Source organism: Lepidochelys kempii, chromosome 9 (assembly GCF_965140285.1).
Source record: "Lepidochelys kempii isolate rLepKem1 chromosome 9, rLepKem1.hap1, whole genome shotgun sequence".
Classification (NCBI taxonomy): Eukaryota; Metazoa; Chordata; order Testudines; family Cheloniidae; genus Lepidochelys; species Lepidochelys kempii.
Window position 1 is genome coordinate 27,715,709 of NC_136388.1, and position 22,342 is coordinate 27,738,050.

Consider the following 22,342-nt stretch of genomic DNA (forward strand, 5'->3'; position numbering starts at 1 on the left):
CCTTTATTGCTGCAAAGTGCTATGGTGATGGATGCATAGTAGATCGCAGCTCCCTTGGTGCAAGCTCGGTGCCTGCTGGCGCTTTCTGTGCCGTTTCCCCCACTGGATTGCGCCAGCCATGTCAGCAGCCACGCAGTCCCATGGAGACAGGCAGAGGCGGCCCTCACCCCACCACCCCCGGGCGGTGGAAGGGGGCTCCTACACGTCAGACATGCCAGTGTGGGCCTGCCTCCCCCAGTGGAGTGTCAGCAAACGCCTTCCTCTTCTGCTCGTGCAACTCCTACCCCATTTCCTCGCCCACCCCCGCGTCTCCTCTCCCTTTCGCCGTCTCGCCGGGCGGATCCCAGAGCGGACTAGGACGAGGAGGGACAGCAGCCTGGGCGGCTGGGGCATGCTCAGTAAGAGCCAGGCACTGGGAGCAGAACCCGCCGGGGAGCAGGCTTCGGCGCTACACCCTCTTCCTGCCTCTCTCGCTTGCGTCAGACCAATGGTGCAGACGCTGGGCTGAGGACCCGCGCGTGGCGCGCTCGGCCCGGGAAGCGCGGCGGTTGGCGGGGCCGCTCTCGGAACGCTGGGACAGCCCTCTGGAACGCTGCTACACTTTGGAACGTCCGCGGCGGCCCATCGGCTGCTGGCGGCGGCCCGCTCCCGACAGCGGCCCCGGAGCCGGTCCGTCGCGCGGGTCCCGCCGGGTTTCGGTGAGTGGCCACCCAGGTGCCCGCAGTTCGATGGTTGGTTCGGACCGCGATGAGCCGCCCGTCCTCCGCCGGACCCAGTGCTAACAAACCCTGCGGCAAGCAGCAGCACGCCCCGTCCCCCGCTGCTGCCCCCACTGCCGCCGCCACCATCTCGGCTGCCGGCCCCGGCTCCTCCGCGCTACCCGCCGCGGCCGCTGTGATCTCAGGCCCCGGAGGAGGCGGCGGCGGCGGCGGGCCGGTCTCGCCTCAGCACCACGAGCTGACCTCGCTGTTCGAGTGCCCCGTCTGCTTCGACTATGTGCTGCCCCCGATCCTGCAGTGCCAGGCCGGGCATCTGGTGTGCAATCAATGCCGGCAGAAACTGAGCTGCTGCCCCACGTGCAGGGGATCCCTGACCCCAAGCATCAGGAACCTGGCCATGGAGAAAGTGGCCTCGGCTGTCCTCTTCCCCTGCAAGGTAAGAGCATCCTCCAAGCCCTTTGCCTGCTCCGGCCGACACGGTCCCGGGGGTGCCTGGATGGAGCTAAACTCCTTGTGCCTCTGATCGCCTCTGGACCGGAATGCTGCTGTCACTTCTGCAGAGCCACAAAGCAAAGGCTCCTCCAAGAGCTGCCAGTAGGGAGCCCTTGCCCCCTGGGTCACTAAGAAGGGGACCTGCCCTCTCAACTCCCGAGATGTCGCAGAATTTTGCAGAGAGGCGAGATCGTGAAAGTTTCGCCTCTCCTTTCCAGATTCCAGTCAACAGAAACATTCTGCACCTCTCCGCCATACCAGAGGGAGGCTCCTGTCCTAGTTATTTATATGGCTTTTAAACAAATCCCTGCCCCCTTTCCCAGCAGAAGCAGAAGAAGCTCCCCACATCAGTAGGAGCCTGAGGAACCCCAGTAGCAGCCTGTCTCACCCCCTTCCAGCAGAAACACAGAGGGTCTTCCACTCCTAGCCCGGTCAATAGACATATGGCCTCTTGCTAGGAGCACAGTTCCTTTACCCAGGAGAACTTTGGGGGGGGACCCCCATGAGCAATAAGAATACATAGAATATATATCCTATTGTTCTTTGTCTTAAAGATACCGACAGCGTGGCTCTTCTGCATACCTGTTTACAATTTAGAGCTGCTGTCTTGCCTTAATCCTGTTTGATAGCCATGCTGCTACACAGTGGCATAATGCGTAACTACACCATTAAGGCTTTTAAAACAATCAACGATTAAAAATTACATAAGCATCTAATTTTTAAAAGTAATATCTCACACACTTAGACTCTTGCAGAGACCTCTTTCACTGTTGCAGAGGGTTTAGACCACTCTACTGTATTATTCTTCATGCAATATACTGCTTCTTTTGTAGGACAAATGGCCATCTCTAATTAAATCACTGGAAAGAAGTAGGGGGTTAAGGTTTATATAAGTAGGCCTGTGATTTAATTTTGTACTAAGAGGGACACAATATATTTTAAAAGTCATGATCACTGAATACATTTTACCTATTTGTTTAGAACACTATTATAATTCCAAGAGATCAGAGAGAAAAAACCTGTCCTCTCATTTTCAGTTTGCTTACTTTATGCCTATAGACAGCACTTTCGTATTTAATCAGTTTCACATCTTTCCCCTGGCATAGTTCTCTGTAGTTTGGGTGGGTCTCTCTTACAGTACCAAGGGACAGAAAAATATATTTTAAAAAATAGGTAATGTGATTGATAGACCAAGGGAATCAGAGACAGATGTAGTACCTGAGACTACTGTTCATTCACTTCTGTAATTGATTAGATTTCAAATTGTCAGTGTCCTTTTAAATAAAGTGTTGATCACTCCAAAATAAGCCCCAAAGAATATTTAGAAAAGTTTCATTTGAATTTAAGAGCTTTGGTTTTCTTTGGTGTGTCTCTTCATTGAAAGTAGATTGTGTGAAATATATCTTAAAATATTTCCTTATGGAAATAAGCATACAAGGTGTATTATACAGATTCTTGCTACATCTAGCAGAACTTTGATTTTTACAAACAACCCCAGATCCTGCAGTTAGCCTGCACACAAGCTCAAGAGTTCATATTATCACATCTACTTGAAGAACTGGGGCAATAGGAAATGTTACAAAAGGAATAGACTGTTTTACTCCATTGCGTTAATGTAGAGCCTTGACTGGAGTTGATGCTTATAGTGAATTTTCCTTCTGGTTGAAAAAAGTGACAGCAGGCCATTAATGGCTGCTCATTTTCCACCCCCCTATATGTCCTGTGTTCTACAGCTAAGAGTATTTTTTGTTCACTCTGATTTTCCAAAGTGAGGCTTGTCCTTAAAACTCCAGTTTGTTTTACATATTCCTTTTTGAGTATTTTTTTTCCTCGTGTCCTGCCAATATTTAAGGTTCTGTAGTTTAGTTTGCAGGGTCACATGCAGCCAACAGCAGCGCTCCAGGAGTGATATTTACTTCAGTTCTTAGTGTCTGTCATCACCTGTTTTTTAAAACATTTTATTCTTACCTGGAATTCTTACTCATTGGGCTCAAGTTCTAATGCATAATGTGTCCAATCAAAAGTATCCCACCCACCCCCGAAAAAAGTGAGAGCTCTTTTAGGCAAGGCCCTGAGACTTGATAGCAAGATACATAAATAAGTATCAGAGGGGTAGCCGTGTTAGTCTGGATCTGTAAAAGCAGCAAAGAGTCCTGTGGCATACCCACTCCCTCGGATGCATGTAGACATGTAGATATTCACCCACGAAAGCTTATGCTCCAATACGTCTGTTAGTCTATAAGGTGCCGCAGGACTCTTTGCTGCTTTTACATAAACAAGTGTTACTGATGTTGTTTTCTTTCACTAGAGGAGTTAAGTCAGTGCTGGGTGGAGAGTCAGTAACTCCTGTTCCACCTATGCACTGGTCTCAGTGTAAAACCTGAGGTGGATTGTATGATCATGATCTGTTAGGGTGTTCTTAAAACCTGGCTGGGAACATTGTGGGGATATCAGCAGAATATTAGCTGTTGCAGCATAAAAGTTGCCTTGTGCTGAGAAGTCTCTTTCAGGCCAGCCTTGTTGCCTGGTGCTGAGAAGTCTTTAAGGACAGGTCAGACTCTTCTTTTGGCCAGTGTCTTGCCAATCAATTCCAAAAAGCTATTAACCGTCTAGAGAAGCTGTGAGGAAGTTAGGATTTTCTGTAATATTTTTATGAAACACCTGTGTACTTTGCATTGCTACCCAGAGGAGGAAAAAGAGTTAAGCCTGCTCTTGGGAGCAGCACACAGGACATGAGGTGTGGGTGTTGTCTTGCTGTCTGGGCTGCAATGAATAGGGTTGTTGAGGAACTGGCTGAAACCTGCTGAAAGCAACCCCTATTAATGCAGAGTCCAAAAGAGACAATGGAAAGCCTCAGGGGCCAGAACATTGACACCTAGGAAACAATGGCCAGGAGGAAGGTGGTTTTCTCCCCACCTCTCAGCAGGGAAGTTGAGAAGAGACCCCAGCTTGAGAACAAAGAACTGATCTGGGACAGAAAGGAGTTAAGGCAGGGGTGGGCAAACTTTTTGGCCCGAGGGCTGCATCTGGGTATCAAAATTGTATGGTGGGCCATGAATGCACACACAATTGGGGACTGGGGTGTGGGAGGGAGTGAGGGTTCCGGCTGGCGATACAGGTTCTGGGGTGGGCCCAGAAATTAGGAGTTCAAAGTGTGGGAGGGGACTCCGGGCTGGAGCAGGGGGTTGGGGTGTGGGAGGGGGTCAAGGGTGCAGGCTCTCAGCTGTGCTTACCTCAAACAGTTCCCAGAAGCAGCAGCATGTCCCCGCTCTGGCTCCTTTTGCTAGCCAATGGGAGCTGCGAGGGAGGCATTTGGGGCAGGGCAGTGTGTGGAACTGTAGGAGCCAGAGGCGGGACATGCCACTGCTTCAGGGAGCTGTGCAGAGCAAGCCCCCCCCCCACCCCACTCCCCAGCAGGAGCTCAAGGGCCAGATTAAAACATCTGAAGGGCCGGATGAGGCCCCCAGGCCGTAGTTTGCCCACCACTGAGTTAAAGAGTTTGCTTCTGGAAGAGGATGGCTGCTGTCATATGGGTGGACAAAGAGAGAGAGAGAGAGCCTGAGATGGAATCCATTAGATTAGAGCTTGGCTTGCTCATGGCACTGGTTTGACCAGAATTGACAGAACTTTTCTCTCTTTGCTAACCCAAGGACGTTCTGGTTCTGTGTGCCAAGTGACTAATAAATTGTTACCTTGTTTAGAAAAGGCTTCCCATATCACAGCAAATGCTCACTGTGACCATTGCGTCCAAAGGGTACAAGCCTCCTGCAGGAGTCTGGCTTGGCTAGATTCCTTACAGGGAGCGACAGAGAGAGACAAATACTCAGTCTTGGAGGCCATGGGCCTGTCTCTGTGGAACTCTGTGACCCCGGGGGATTTGATATGCTTAAGAGTCACTCCCAGGGGACTGGTCATAGGCTACAGGGCAAAGACCAGACCCTCTGAATCGGTGAGTGAAGCAAGAATGCATGAGTATTTGGTTGTGTGACTCTCAGCCAACTGCATTGTTTGGAAATCTAAAGTTGTAATAAACATTACTATTGCTGGATTTCCTTCAAGAATGATTTTAAATTACCACAGGGAGATTGATGCACAAGAGTTCTGATAATCAGCACTTAATTGAACTATAATATAAGTGAGTTTATATTAAATTCCCATTGCTAGCAAGACCAAGAGATATGATAGTTTGCAGTTACGGGAGGATTTCCAGGATTTTTCTCAGATTAATCAAAAACAAACAATGGCAGGTTTGTTTGGCAGTTTGTAGGGGTAGATGCTCTGTTGGTTTTCAATTTAAATAATATTTACTGTGAGCTTTTCCTTCTTTCAAGGCCTGAAGTTGTGAGTCTCCGGCTGCTGCTCCATGCAATGCCCCAGTGTACATTAAGGAGGTGAAGTAATTCTCACAGTGGAACTCCACTGCTGTACCTGTGAAGAATCTGGTAAATGCCCTTTGTAGTACAGTGTATGTACGGCTCTGCTAAGTCTCCAGTTCCTAGTTTTAAAGCTTTGCAAACAGAACACACGCTGTACTAAGAAGAGGGCATTTACCTGACACTCCATAGGCCAGCTACATGCTTCAGCAGTGTGGAGCATCATACATCACTAGCATTAAATGAATTTCACTAATTTTTTTTTTTAAATTGACTACTTTCGTTCTAGTTTGCAGTAAATTGGATGCAGAATGTCTCTTTTGTTCTTACTATTTGGCACAGTCATCCTGCCTTTATGAAGTTAGAAGTGTTTTGCGAGGTAGCTTCATTCTGTTTTTAAAAGAACTATTTAGCCATGGGAATGGGGCATCTGTTACATCTCTTCAGCCAATTTTCTGTAGTCCTTCAGAGAGAGAGAGAGGGATGAACAAGCTGTCCTGTCACTAATTATAGTTGACATCTTTAGATTTAATTCAGAACTTCACAGTTTTTCAGGTAGGCAGATTAAATATTTAAATCTTACTGCATTTTTAAACTGTTTTCTTTTTAAAACTTAGTGAACTGTTCTGAAGTACATATCTTTCCCAATATAGGTTTTGGAGCTGCAAATGTAATTCAATTATTCTTAAAACTTTAGCTAGATATCCTTTAACCCTTTTTACTTTCATAATGTCTCAAAGCACCTGACAGGACAGCTAAGCCTCACAACAATAATGGCTGAAGCCAATAGTGGTTGTGACACCGAATGGTGTTGCTTCTCTTTGCTGTTGAATGTAACTTCATGACAAGACGTGAGAGAGAATGCTTGATAACAGAAGGAGGCAGAACATAATGACCCAGGTTGAACAGAACACTTGCTAAGATCAGGTTTCAGAGTAGCAGCCGTGTTAGTCTGTATTCACAAAAAGAAAAGGAGGACTTGTGGCACCTTAGAGACTAACCAATTTATTTGAGCATAAGCTTTCATGAGCTACAGCTCACTTCCTCGGATGCATTCACTGACGAAGGGTGCCATGGGATATTTATGGTCATTAATTCTGTATAACCTCTGAAAGCCAGTCCATAGCCATATAGTGCCCCATAACAATCTGCAAGATTCATTACTGACTCAGAGGAAAGAATGACACCTCCTGAATGAATCATCAGTGCCACTTACTTCAACATTTTAAGTTCAGTGACAGTCCTTGGTTGGGACACCTATTTAGCTTGTGAACTAGATCACAGGACAAGGTGGGATGAGTTTAGGTGTTTTATTGAGTTTTTAGGAACATAGGAGTCTGTTTCTCTCTATTCCATTTTCAAATGAGAATTAATCTCATGATTGTAATAACATGGAATGTAGAACTAAAACACAGCTTTTCTTTTTAAATCCAATATAGGAAGAAGTTCAGCGAGTCAGATGCCCCACTGTGATGCATTCTTGGCCTAAAAAGACCGAAACGTTCCATGCATTCTTTTCAGATATGCTTGCTTGCCTAGTTTTCATTTTTTAAAGTGTCCTGTCTTAATCTTCAGTGACAGTTAGTATTTCCTAGTTGCCCTTAACAAAATCAATGCATCACTCCCCAAAGCAACTATTCTGATCACAAATTACAGTTCATTTTGTATTGAAACTGACTAGAGGTCCATCTAGGCTGAAAACCTGCCATTGACAGGTTGGACTTATGCTTTATTGTATTTATTTATTTATTTATTGCTGCTTTATGATGATTAAAGGAGGCCTGAAAGGGGTGTGTGAATGTAGATGTTAAATACTGGAAATGTCAAGACTTGTCTTTGTTGTTGGAGAGCATCTTGGATGACTCAGAAATGGGCACAGAAAGCTTTCTGAGACCTTACCTGAAAGGATGATTTTTTTTCCCCCCAAGTTCAAAAACACTTACTTACATGTCTCCTAGCCTCACTGCTAGTGGTAGGAAATACTTACAAGCGATTACAAACCTTGGTGAAAACAGCTCCCTCTGCTCAGGCTTTCCTTTAATCAAGCTATTTTCTCCATTTTATAGTGATATTTTTAGCAAAGCAAATACATTAAACCAGTTCACTTTACAGGATAAAACAAAAGATTGGCTTGTTGATTCTTTAACCAAGTTCTTTTCTCTCCTGTTCTTTAAATAAAAAGGTGTAACCAATAAAACCTAAAAAGATTTAAACAGTTTGAATAAAAAGCACCTCTTCTCTTTCTGAGTCAAGTTTCTCCTCTTTGGTATATCTGTTATTAACCTGTCAGTTCTCCAGTTGGCCAGAAGCTCTCGGCACAGATAAACCCTGACTGACTAATGTAAATAAAACTAAGCGGAATTTTTTTTGTGCCTTCTTTAAACATCGTAAAGAAGCAAGAAAATGTACCCACACACCCTTTCCACCCCACTCCCTTTTGCAGCTCAGTTATCTTGTTTTGGGTAGGGTCATGGGAAACATTAAGTACATGGACCTTAATAGTTTAATTGGAAAAAAACTTTCCTGCAAACTACTACTAATTGTGAGACAGAGACAATATAAAATAAGGAGTGGAAGAAAACAAGTAGAAATAATCTTACTGTCTGTTGGGCACTTATATCGTTCCCCTCGTCTCTAGAATTGTCTCAGACTTTCTCTTTGGTCTATTTCTGGGCAGTGAGTCCCAGCAGATCCACTGTTGATCTTCAGTGCAGATGCAAGGCAATTCAATTCACAGGAAGTTCCAAACTAATAGTTTAAGTGCTGTGTCAGTATACATTTGGGAAGGACGCCAGCTATGGTGAATTGAGTCCACATATTCGTTAAAGTGTTCAATTGTTGCTTGAAACATTTGTGGAGGTGTAGATAGCACAACATTAATTACAAAGCTTAAATTTGCATTTTGGAGCCTTTACTTCTGTTGCAGTTGAGGAAACCATTTTTCCAAAATTCTTTCCAATATTACCTTTGCAATTAACTTATCTTGCTTGGTATGTTCTGACCCTGCAGAGCTACTCTGATACCATTAACACTGACTGAGAAAGGGGGAGGGATGTAGCTTAGATTGGAAGATGGAATAATTGAGGGGGGGGGCATGGGGACTGGATAGCTCAGAGACTTACTTGGTGATGGGATTTGGAGCTTTTCATCTCTGTCTTATGAGTTCAGATGTAGCCTGAGTGACTGAAAGCTGTTAATGCTGATAGTGTTCAGTTGCCTGTGTGAAACAGGCTGGGACCTGATCTTGCATTTCTTTATGCATCCAAGTCTCCCACAGGAGGCCTATAGAAAACATAGAATTGGGTCATTGCCATATATAGGCACCAGTTAGTACAGGGTCTGAAGAGCATGCCAGAGGTGGATATGAAAGATGGAGTGGCAACTAACTACTCTTCTATCTTCCCTAACTGTTGGAGAATGGGGAGACGGCTGGGGTTTTCCCGGGCTGATGTTTCTGATCTTTGGAGCTCCATCCTTCGCCTCAGGCTCCAGCTGGTAGGAATCTGCTAAATTGGAAATCCTACTTCCTGCTAGCTGTTGGGAAGTAGAAGGAGCTTTCTGCCTCTCATGGATGGAAAAGGGGTGGAAATACTAAGAATCTCTTCTACTTTCTACTCCTCTCCCAACCTCTCTTTTTATGGGGGAGAGGGGGTGTCTTTCTTTACCACGAGTAATTTCTATGCTGCTGCACATACTCCTCCCAAACAGCAACAAAGTGACATTAACCGGGGTATTTTTCACTGGCATTTGTCTTCCATGCTTAGAAAGCATCTATTTATTGGTTTTACAGTGCCCAAAAGTGTACAATAGAGAAAACAGAAAGGTTTATAGGAATGGGGTCATGTGGTTTCTTACTTTTCTCTGTGCCCGTTTGGATGGGTTACAAAGGCTTTTTGAAAATATATATAGCATTGTATAATTATCTATGTGCTTCTTATAGGCATTATGAAAGAGGTGAGTCTTACAGGAGATAAGTGTTAAGTCACTGAAATTTTAAAATACTTACGGAATGCTCTAGGCACACTTTCAAAACTAGAAATGCACATCATCCTCTGACTCAAAATCCTCGTTAAAGACATGCTGAAATATCATCTTACTACCTTTCCTCTTTTAAATAAATATGGAACTGGTTAGCTGTAGAAAAGCGCTGTTTAGTCAGGGAGGCTTTTTTATATGGATTTAGCTTCTCTTGTGGCCTCAGGTGTCTTTGTAAGGATGCTGTAGATTGGAGAAAATAAACCTTGTGAACGCACAGATGTATGAAGGGCTATTAAATCTAATTAATTATTGCCAAATTTCATCTTCCTAAGCAACTGAACTACTGCAATGTGGCCTAGCGAACTGAGTGGTGCAATGTGCTTTTATAGATGAACTACTTATTCAGAAATTTGCAGTGAAATAATTAGAGTTTTAAATGCTGCTGTTTACTTTGAGCTATAAAACTGCAGAGACTTCATATATTTACACGTTAACCAATATTTGTCTATTCTGCAATATTTTAGCATTACCTTTCATGATAGTACTTCACAAACAGAACCATTCATGCCTGAGTGATCATTGCTGTGGCCACAGAAATGACAGAACCCTGTGCAGAACTGCACTCCTGATAGTGTTAAAACACATGCTACTGCCTGCTTGTGTTTTAGTTTAATAGAATTTGCTTCAGATTTACACAGCCATAAACTTAGTCCCCTTGTATTAGCTTTGAGGACTCCACTGGGGGGAATGTCTTCTATACATTTGTAAAAAGAAAAGGAGTACTTGTGGTCCCTTGGAGACTACTAACAAATTTATTTATTTTATTTATTTATTTATCGGATATGAAGTGAGCTGTAGATCACGAAAGCTGATGCTCAAATAAATTTGTTAGTCTCTAAGGAGCCACAAGTACTCCTTTTCTTTTTGCGGATACAGACTAACACAGCTGCTACTCTGAAACCTATACATTTGTAGCAAACTTGCTAATGGGCAACTACATGGAATGTGCTCAGTTACATTTAATACAAATATATATATTTGAAAATGTTTTAGGATTTCCCCCCATTGCCAAATAAATAGGTTCTTAGTGATGTGAGTAATTTGATATAAGAATACATTTTGCAAATTAGGAAGGAAATAGTCAGATTTCTGTATTTTTCGTTATGCATATATTCCAGGAGTCTCAGGGAAGTAAGTGGCTTGATTTTTTTTTCAGGGGTTTTAAACCCACATTTCCCGACATCACTGGGAACGGTGGTGCTCAGCACTTTATGAAGTTAGACCACAGGTACATTAGATATAGAGATGTCATTTCAAGAAATACGCCAGTTGCACATCTTGCCTTCCAGCCAACTCTACCACCAGATAATCAGATGCTTCTAAGCCCTCTAAAGACAAGTGTACTTATTACAAGAAAACCTGATAAACTCACAGTATTGTGTAATTAACTTTTGACTTGAGAAAAAAATTGAACTTCCTTCTGTGCTTCACGGTTACCTCGCAACTTTATCAGAAGTTTACATAAACAAGGCAAACTAAGTCTGACTGTTAACATACATAGACAGATATGCGACCCTTAATTTTAATTGTCCAGACAGAAATAAACACATCACATAGGGTGGTAGAATGGCAGCTTTCCCAGTCAGGTAAATATTATGCCAGTTGTTTGGCATTTCATATTTATGTGATGCATATTATTTACTCTCTTCCCGGTAATCTAGCACTGATTGTGTCCCATGACTTCAAACCTTAATTTAAGTCTTCCAAAACTAGAAAGGTAAAACAAGCATTCTCTCGCTCTCAAGTGCATGGTTGGCTGGTTCTTGCTCACATGCTCACATGTCTAACTGATAGGCATATGTGGATGAGGTTAGACAGGAATTTCCACCAGGGCAGATTGGCAGTGACTTTAGGGGGCGGGGGGGGTTTTTGCCTTCCTCTGCAGCGTGTGGGTGTGGTGCACTTGCCAGGATTATCTCAACCATTTTACTGTCATTGTAGGCATCTCAGGCAAAAGTGCATGTCAGTCCCTTCTATTTTCTCACTGTGGTGCATAATACTTTAGCATCCTGTGGGCTGTGATACTTCGGTCTAATTTCAGTTGTTGGGGTAGTGTGTGCATGCGAGATGGAGTTGGTGGCCTGTGATATAGGTGGTTTGGTGGTCCCTTCTGTCCTTATGCTTTATGATTCTGATTTGAATTACTTATTCCATTTGTCCAAGATCTAACAAGAGTCTAACATCAGATTATACTTTCTAATTTTGAGGCATAACAGGTTCTTTTAAGGCTTGCAGGACACAAGGCTGTGAAAGAAGTAGATGATGTTTTGACATTTTTATCAATAGTTCCAATTCTGCTTTCATTCTCTATCTTTTCCTGATGGATGTTTATTTTCCCAGTATTTACCCTTCTGATATTTTATTGTTCTTATGTTTTGTTTTTTAATATGTAGACCTCGCTTCTATAGTGGAGCCCCTCTGCATTGTTTGCACTGTGCTGAATTGAGGTTGATCGTTCTGAGTGAAGTTACTTGGCTTCATTTTACATAAAATTGTTTGGCCTCAGCCTAGTTTAGCAGTAGCAGAAAATGCAGCTTTGCTAGAGAAGCAGAGGTTTGCGAAGGGTGCTATAGGGCTAGCTACTTCTAACTAAGAAGCCTGCTAACAAATGGAAGGTACTGGAGCATACAAGAGACGGTTGGGATTCAGGGCTGTGACACTCTATGTAACAGGCTTAGAAAAATATCATTGTGGGTTGGGGATCTAAATCTATATTTAACTGAATGCTTCACGTGGCAGGGATGAGGTCAAAAGCTAAAGCAGCACTCTCACATACCATATAATTTTGGGCAAGGCTTATCCACATCACCAGAGCTCACACTTTTCAAATACTGAACATCCATCCGGAAACTCCTATTTAACCCTTTGGGGCACTGTCCTTAAATGACAAGTAAGAGTGTTATGCCACGAGAGCAGCTTTCCAGCAACAAAGTGCAGTGTTTGGGGATTGTTGAAAGTTGGTTTTTAAAAAATTTGGTAAGTGATAGGCTATGTTTTTTAAAAGAAATGTAAAGTACTTAGAGTGATGGTTCTTCTAACTGTCCCTTCACTTGGACTTTCTCTAAAACATTGCCTTTTCTGTGCCACGAGCATCAATATACTTGAACTTTAGTTCTCTCTCTGTTTTGTTTTAACTTCTAAACAAGTGTGTCACTATCATAAAGACTTATTTGCACCATGAGCAGCAATAGGGCTAAAATCTCTTCCTGGGAAGAATGCTTAGGCTTAAGACTGACTTGTTTCACGTCTGCCTGCACCTATCATTGTGTGTCTGGGACAATCTTCTGTTGCATACATGCGTGTGCAAACAGCAGTGCTGCAATCCTGACAAATTGCAGCATTTGGCCTCAATTGTGGCGCACCCCCCCTTTTGACACTCGGACCACTTCTTTCTACTGTCACTGTGGTGGTGCAGAACTCATGGCTTGTCTGCTCACTGGCATACCTAAACAAATCTCTTAGCAGAGGATTAATTAGTGGGGGGGAGGGGTGGATACAGTAAATGCATTAACTCTTTAGTGACATCTGAAACAGAAGTCTGTACTCTCGTGTTCTTCCACTATACACGTTAGCAGCATGATATGTATAATAACTGAGATGATATTGAATCTAAGCCCTTGTTTCTCAGGCATTTAACCCTCGGAACTGAAATTCCTTGTGCTTGTTCTGACTCAGAAATAGCTGTTTCTTTTTTAAACATTTGGAAAAATTGCATTTAACCTTGATTTTTTAAAAAATTGGTCAGATAATTATTAAGAAACAACCCTTTTTTTACTTGTTCATATCACCAGAAACTCTCTCCAGACTTGTTCGTATTTTCGTATTTGGTATTTAATTCAGCTTCTAGATCACTGAGTTTTTGCCATTCTTACACCTAAAGCTGGTAGCTTAGTCCTCTGTCCCATTCCTTGGGAAAGGGGCCTTTTTTTTTATTATTACTATTTATTATTATTTTTGCTTCATTTTGGTATCACCTCTTAACTCCAAGGATTGGGGAACATTTTGGATAAAGGGTATTGTGTTTAAAGATTCAACTCACCTGTCCTCTGTTCACATGTAAGATGTTCTAATAAACATCTAAGGTCCTCCATCAGATCTTGACATTCCTGATATTGCTAACTTAAATAAAAACATCCTTTGGGGCCTCCTTTGTATAAAGTATAAACAAAGGGTGCAAATCCAATTTAAAAAACAAAACAAACTTTTGGGGGTCAGCATTAACCTTGTCCACTGTGAATCTTCCCTGATCAGCTGTTTCTATTCTTTATGTGAAGTTCCTCTTTGAATGTATGATTTCTAGAGTTCTGACTGCACAACTAAGTATATTTTTCTCTTCCTTCTGAAGGAAGTGTAACCATTTCCCCCTCCACTCATAGAATCATAGAATATCAGGGTTGGAAGGGACCTCAGGAGGTCATCTAGTCCAACCCCCTGCTCAAAGCAGGACTGATCCTCATGTTATACCAATAAGTTAAAAACCAGCAGGATCTTATTAAAGGGAAAAAGGCAAAATACCACATTTATTGTCAGGTTTCAGAGTAACAGCCGTGTTAGTCTGTATTTGCAAAAAGAAAAGGAGTACTTGTGGCACCTTAGAGACTAACCAATTTATTTGAGCATAAGCTTTTGTGAGCTACAGCTCACTTCATCGGATGCATCCGATGTAGCTCACGCAAGCTTATGCTCAAATAAATTGGTTAGTCTCTAAGGTGCCACAAGTACTCCTTTTCTTTTCACATTTATTGTGAATACAGAAAGAATCATAGTAAGCAGTTAGTTATAGCTATAACATTCCATTCAATCTCATATTTATTCACACATTCATACACACACACACACACACGTTCTGCAAGGTTGTTATCATAGTTACCAGCCTTAGAGTTGCTCATGCCAAGCCACTGGCCAGCTGGCCTGGACATGAGGAGGGAGCAGGGCCTTGTCTGATGCTCCTGGAAGTTGGTTTGCAGAATCAGACCCCAAAGTTCTCCCTTTCTAGAGTCCATTTTTATAGGAATTTCTTCCTATGCCAGTCTATGGGAATTGCTTCATCATGCTGTTGCTGAATCAATCAGCAGATGGCACATTCCTGACGGCTCCGTGCTGCCAAATGTTATCTTGTTCTTTGGTTCTCCCATTCTTGAGGCTGTTGGGTGGATTCCAGTCTGCCCTCCAGGGGGTCCTCTGGTTATTTCCACTTGACGCCTTCTTCAGCCGATGGACACTGGATTCTTAGGCTGGCACCTCCCTGATCATTCAGTTATTATCCACACCAAGCATCCATCCACATACATCCTCTATCTCTATTTTAATCACAATTGTTAATACAACAAAAGGCGGGGAGTCTCTGGATGCTGTTTCTGTTGTTACAGAGTATTGCTTTGAGTCTCTCTCTGTGTGAATTGCTTTGAGAACAGACTCTGTCTAGACTTTGTCTAGAATGTACTAATGCAATTAGCAGCTTGCAGGTTTCACACATAGAGGGAGAGAAACAGTACCAAAAGCCAAGAGACCTCTTAATTAGTAATACCCTGGAATTTAAACTATGGGGAATCAAATTCATTTGTGATTTTAATACAGAACTTCTTTAATATGATCCAACACCCAATTAAATCATCCCAGCCAGGCCTTTGTCAAGCCTGACCTTAAAAATTTCTAAGGAAGGAGATTCCACCATCTCCCTAGGTAACGCATTCCAGTGTTTCACCACCCTCCTCGTGAAAAACTTTTTCACAATATCCAACCTAAATCTCCCCCACTGCAACTTGAGACCATTACTCCTTGTTCTGTCATCTGCAACCACTGAGAACAGTCTAGATCCATCCTCTTTGGAACCCCCTTTCAGGTAGTTGAAAGCAGCTGTCAAATTCCCCCTCATTCTTCTCTTCTGTAGACTAAACATCCCCAGTTCCCTCAGCCTCTCCTCATAAGTCATGTGTTCTAGTCCCCTAATCATTTTTGTTGCCCTCCGCTGGACTCTCTCCAATTTTTCCACATCCTTCTTGTAGTGTGGGGCCCAAAACTGGACACAGTACTCCAGATGAGGCCTCACCAATGTTGAATAGAGGGGAACGATCACGTCCCTCGATCTGCTGGCAATGCCCCTACTTATACATCCCAAAATGCCATTGGCCTTCTTGGCAACAAGGGCACACTGTTGACTCATATCCAGCTTCTTGTCCACTGTAATCCCTAGGTCCTTTTCTGCAGGACTCTGCCCTTGTCCTTGTTGAACCTCATCAGATTTCTTTTGGCCCAATCCTCCAATATTTCTAGGGCCCTCTGTATCCTATCCCTACCTCCAGCGTATCTACCTCTCCTCCCAGTTTAGTGTCATCTGCAAACTTGCTGATGGTGCAATTCACACCATCCTCCAGATCATTTATGAAGATATTGAACAAAACCAGCCCAAGGACCGACCCTTGGGGCACTCCACTTGATACCGGCTGCCAACTAGACATGGAGCCATTGATCACTACCCGTTGAGCCCAACAATCTAGCCAGCTTTCTATCCACCTTATCGTCCATTCATCCAGCCCATACTTCTTTAACTTACTGGCAAGAATACTGTGGGAGACCGTGTCAAAAGCTTTGCTAAAGTCAAGGAACAACATGTCCACTGCTTTCTCCAAGTCAAGGAACAACATGTCCACTGCTTTCCCTTCATCCACAGAACCTGTTATCTCGTCATAGAAGGCAATTAGATTGGTCAGGCATAACTTGCCCTTGGTGAATCCATGCTGACTGTTCCTGATCACTTTCCTCTCCTCCAAGTGCTTCAGAATTGATTCCTTGAGGACCTGCTCCATGATTTTTCCAGGGACTGAGGTGAGGCTGACTGGCCTGTAGTTCCCAGGATCATCCTCCTTCCCTTTTTTAAAGATGGGTACGACGTTAGCCTTTTTCCAGTCGTCCGGGTCTTCCCCCGATCACCATGAGTTTTCAAAGATAATGGCCAATGGCTCAGCAATCACATCCGCCACCTCCTTTAGCACTCTTGGATGCAACGCATCCGGCCCCATGGACTTGTGCACGTCCAGCTTTTCTAAATAGTCCCGAACCACTTCTTTCTCCACAGAGGGCTGATCACCTTCTCCCCATGCTGTGCTGTCCAGTGCAGTAGTCTGGGAGCTGACCTTGTTCGTGAAGAGAGAGGCAAAAAAGCATTGAGTACATTAGCTTTTTCCACATCCTCTGTCACTAGGTTGCCTCCCTCATTCAGTAAGGGACCCACACTTTCCTTGACTTTCTTCTTGTTGCTGACATACCTGAAGAAACCCTTCTTGTTACTCTTAACATCTCTTGCTAGCTGCAACTCCAGGTGTGATTTGGCCTTCCTGATATCACTCCTGCATGCCCGAGCAATATTTTTTTACTCATCCCTGGTCATTTGTCTAATCTGCCACTTCTTGTAAGCTTCTTTTTTGTATTTAAGATCAGCAAGGATTTCACTATTAAGCCGAGCTGGTCGCCTGCCATATTTACTATTCTTTCTACACATTGGAATGGTTTGTCCCTGTAACCTCAATAAGGATTCTTTAAAATACAGCCAGCTCTCCTGGACTCGTTTCCCCCTCATGTTATACATACACAAAAACCACCACACCAGCACATCAGTGGAAACACTAGATGATACAAAGTCAGGAAACTCCATGATGCACTTTTCATGAGGCCCTTACACAAGGGCCAAGTACTGGTTGCTATGAGAATGGTCACTTGACATTTCCTAACTGTGTTGCATAGAAACTTAATATATAACATTGTGTATTCCAGGAAAGTGACTCAGCTAGTGGTTGTTTTTGGACTTGTCCCTAACTAGAGACTGGGAATAAAATGACTCTAAATAAATCAGTGCATGAAAAAGATAAGGGATGAGGTTGAGAAAAGAAGTTTGCCTCCCCTGTTATGCTCCGGTCTGAGACACTGTTATTCTTTAGCCAGGTGGAGAGTGAAAACTCTTGCTTAATCCTTTTTCTTTTGAATTGTGGATGTACGTATTGTGGAGGGCTTATTGCTGTCAGTGTAGAAAGTGCTCTGGCTTGTCTCACAGCTGTGACAATGGTGATAATCAGGTGCTGGGATGAAGGGGAAAAGCTTTCCCATTAAGGGACTGTTGCTGTGTAAGGATGCAGAAGTATGTGCTTTGTTTAAGGAATGTTGAATTTGCTATAAGAATGTAAAGGTGCACTTTCTGATTTAAAACAAATAAATACATGTCTTTACCTGTGTGACTCAGGGACTATTAAAACAGAGCTTTAAACAAAAATCTCACTTATTTAGGCTTTCACCTTACTTGTATGGTGAAAATAGTCAGTTTCACTCCCTTTGATTCTCATGCAGTGGCAGAGTGAGACTGCAAACATTTAAATTAAAATAAAATCTTTCATTGAATGGGACATAAATTCTAGTAATGCTGCACTTTCTAAGTGTGTGTTCTAATAAAATATTCGTGTTTATCTAACGGCTTGCAATTCCCATTTAAAAGCATATGAAGCAGGAATCCATTTGGGGGTAAAATAAATCTCAGCTCTGAATCCAGAGCACTTAAAAATATAATGTAAAATTTAGAATGAAATGAGGGCTCTTACTGATGCTGCATTTTGCAGTTCACAGCTGGGAGCTTTAGAACATTAAATCTGCGTGTATATCTTGATGGCCTGTGTTTTGTCTCCTTCCAGTATGCCACTACAGGCTGTTCCCTGACACTCCACCATACAGAAAAGCCGGAGCATGAAGATATCTGTGAATACCGTCCCTACTCCTGTCCATGTCCTGGTGCCTCCTGTAAATGGCAGGGCTCTTTGGAAGCTGTGATGTCCCACCTCATGCACGCCCACAAAAGCATTACCACCCTTCAGGGAGAAGACATAGTCTTTCTCGCCACGGACATTAACCTGCCAGGTGCCGTCGACTGGGTCATGATGCAGTCTTGCTTTGGCCACCATTTCATGCTGGTGTTGGAGAAACAGGAGAAGTATGAGGGTCACCAGCAGTTTTTTGCTATTGTGTTGCTCATTGGCACTCGCAAACAAGCAGAAAACTTTGCTTATCGACTGGAGCTGAATGGTAACCGGCGCAGGCTGACCTGGGAGGCAACGCCCCGCTCCATTCACGATGGGGTGGCTGCTGCCATCATGAACAGCGACTGTCTAGTTTTCGATACAGCTATAGCACATCTTTTTGCAGACAATGGAAACCTTGGCATCAATGTGACTATTTCTACGTGTTGTCCGTGATTATATCTGTGTCATTAGTGAAACCTGGGGTTGTCTGGGCATAGTGCTTTACATTCTTAAGGGTTTTTTAAAATGATCTTCAACTATGTCTTCATATATATCTCTTAGGATTCCTAATTTAGCCAACATTTTGTAACAACTTTCTCTTTGGGTTTTAAGTCATGGCTAACCGGACAAAATGAGTGCGTGTCCTGTCAATCATCTGAACCGGAAAAGGGTTTTTTTTAGAATTCTTGAATGCTTTTTGAAGATTTTTTACCGCTTTTTAAAAACAACAGAGCTTCCATTAGACATATGTCTTTAATAGACTTGAGGGTCTGTTTTTCTCTTTGATGTGCACCCAAAGCTCCCCTTAAGAGGAGTTATCCAAGGAGAAAACAGACACCTCTTGACTTACTCCCCCTGCTGGGCTTTTAAAAAGAGAATAAACAAATAGCTTCAAGTGTGGTACCCATGAGAGGTTACTGTGACTCAGAGAGGAACAAAAGGTACTTTGGTGTAGGTTCCCTTGCTGCTCTGATTCCCTTTTCTTTATTTTAAAAAAAGAAAAGAAAAAGAAAAAAAAAACAGTTGTGTTGGATCACTTGCTGTGTCTTTAAAAATGAACCAGGCCTGATCCTGCAAAGTGTTGAGCATCTTCTGCTCCCATTCACTTCGTTTAAAGTTGAGTATGCCTGGAACATTTTACAAGGGCCCTGGAACAGGTGCTAGTAAAGTAAGAGGCGCATATCTAATAGTTCTCAAACAGCTAGCAGTTGACCATATAGAGGTGCATTCAGGTTGTTTACATGTGGCTTCCCCTGGAGACATACTTGATTATTGATATTGTCAGAGACTGATTAGAATAATATAGTAAAAGCTTTATGGCCAGTGTCATGTCATTTGCTATTTAAGTTTTTGTTGCCATATTTACTTTAGTTTTTTAATAAATATTTTGCAAAAACAACATTGTGTGGCGTGTTTAATTGATAGAGGTGCCCACATATTAAAGTTTAATTGTGTGAAATTATGGTGGCAGCTGTTGTTTTCAAAGTTGTTTTACTCTCTGTACATGTAAATTTTCTCTTGTGCTACTGTGAATTGAGACCACATTCTCACTCTTAAGTGTCATTTACATCAACTTTTAATCTGAATCAAATCAGAGGAAAGGATACCACATTATGGCCTGATTCTGTAAGCTCTCCACATGCAGAACTTCCATAGACATCAGTGAGAGTTCCACATGTAGAAGGTTTGCAGGATTGGGACGACAGTTTTATTATCCAGTTAGGCTATATAGAGAAAAAAACAGAAAATAAGCAGATTTAGGTCTTTACACATGCTGCTTCTTCCTCCAGAAAGGGTCTGAGATCTAGCACATCACCTTCTTAGAGAATAGTAGAAATCTGACTTCCCTTTAATAGTGTAGCAGTGTCTGTGACCATATGGGACAATATACTATGTGCTCCAAAATGGAAGAAGAATCTGATATTCCAGGCAAAATGTTTCCTTCCTTTCTGTGATCTAGTTCATATGAGGAGGGGGGCTTCTGTACAACTTCTTGAGAATGCAAGCTAGTACTCCCAAATAATCCACCAGAACCAATAGTAGGATATGTATTAGTTTGTTTTGTGGAAATGAGGGTTTGTGAGATCATGGAAAGAACTCCCTGGAACTATTATTAATGACACAGTATAGTTCAGGGTCCTATTGGTGGATCTCACACTAGCGTAACTCCAATGACTTCAACTCATGACTCCAATAACTCCATAACTCCAGTGACTTCATTGAACTGATTTACACTGCTGTCGCAAGATCAGACTTAGGCTCTGGGTCTTCAGAAGGTAATGCCTAGGCTCTGCGTAGGACCAGTTAACCAAGAATTCTCAAAAGCAATTCACATTCCAATAGCCTAGCAATGCTTACAATGAAAAATGGCACGTTTTCCAAATTTTGCTGCAGAAGGCCCTTAGTTTAAGCATGACAGAATCACAACAATAATTTAAACAGAACTAAAATGTAAAGTGAAAACAAAGTCCTGGTTTGTAACAGTATTCATGAATCCAGATTAAATTTCCCTAACACTCTTTGTAAATCACACTGCACAATTCATGGTAGATGATTTAACACCTTTGTTGGAGAAATGAAGGTTCACTGGAAGTAAGTGTATTTTATGAAGACTTGGTATACCAATTTACTCACATAGTTAAGACCTGAGACATCATTTAGTTCTTGTTAAATTAGTTGTGGGGGAGGTCCTTTCACTCTGGATTTTACGGTGCCTGGTTTTGGTGTTTTGCTGTATCTATTGCTTCGAATACAGAATACGTAACCCCTGCTGCCAAGAAGTTAGAAGTGTAATCCATTTAGACAATAAACTCAGATAGCTGATACTTGATCCAAAAACCAGATTAACTTCTTAAGGAAGCAAACCTGAAACATATTCTTGGAGACCGTTTTACTGGTGTGACTCTCTGATGGCTATAGCTCAGGGTTACAAAAAGAACACGCTAGCCATGCAGTAGTGCGTCAAGAAAAAAGAAAGTAGCATAGGTGCAAGGTCATGTCCTGTTCTGGAGTATATTAGATAACCCCACGGAAGCCAAGTGAACTTTTTATTAAAGAAGTGACCAGTAAGAAGAGAAGCTATGTAGTATGGAATTGGAAACAAGTCCTAGAACCACGTCTTCGGACGTCTCTGATCATACTTCTTGTCTGTCCAGCATTTTGACAACTGACAGAGAAATACTTTACAGACCAACAAAACTGATCATACTTGCTGCTCCGCTATGGCATATTCTTAAAGAGTTAGTTAATTCCAGCCGCAGAAGATAATACTGGTAACAGAGTATTTATCTGCTTATGAAGCTTTTTTTTTTTTTTTTAGTTTAACCCTTATCCTGCTGGCAACTCCCCCTGAAATGGAATTATTTCCATTTTAAAGACAAATGAGTTGAAAAGACTTGTAGGGATTGGCTTCACACTACAAACGTGTAGAGGCTAAAGCAGTAAACAGGGAGCCAGAATTCTATGGTCCATTCTTGGCTGTGCCATGGTCATGCTGTGTGCAGGTAGGCAAGTCATTTAGTCTCCCTGTGCCTCAGTTTCCCCATCTTTAAATAGGAATAATGCTTGCGTCTTTTTGTTATGGGGCTTAAGTAGTGTTTGTAAAGCAACTGATAATCATATGAAAGGTGCTGCCTAAAAACAAATAATGGCTAACTTTTATAAATTGATATTTAAACCAGAGGTGGCCAACCTGAGCCTGAGAAGGAGCAGCGCCTCCCACCCACCAGCAGCCCCACCAGTCAGCACCTCCCCCGCTCTCCCCGCACGTCCCAATCAGCTATTTTGTGGCATGTGGGAGACTCTGGGGGTGGGGGAGAAGGAGAAGGCAGGTTCAGAGGAGGGGGTAGAAAGGGGTGGAGTGGGGGCAGGGTTTGTGGTAGAGCCAGGGGTTGAGCAGTGAGCACCCCCCGGCACATTGGAAACTTGGCAGCTGTAGCTT

The 22,342-nt window shown here is 42.8% G+C and overlaps 1 protein-coding gene across 1 annotated transcript; it reads left to right on the forward strand.

Moving 5' to 3' along the window:
- Window positions 1-189: 189 nt before the first annotated feature.
- SIAH2 (siah E3 ubiquitin protein ligase 2) lies at window positions 190-19,801 on the forward strand. The gene is made up of 2 exons (XM_073359691.2): window positions 190-1,155; window positions 18,298-19,801. Exons 1-2 carry the CDS (start codon window positions 748-750, stop codon window positions 18,853-18,855), a joined length of 966 nt encoding a protein of 321 aa, XP_073215792.1. The 5' UTR covers window positions 190-747; the 3' UTR covers window positions 18,856-19,801.
- The last annotated feature ends 2,541 nt before the right edge of the window (window positions 19,802-22,342 follow it).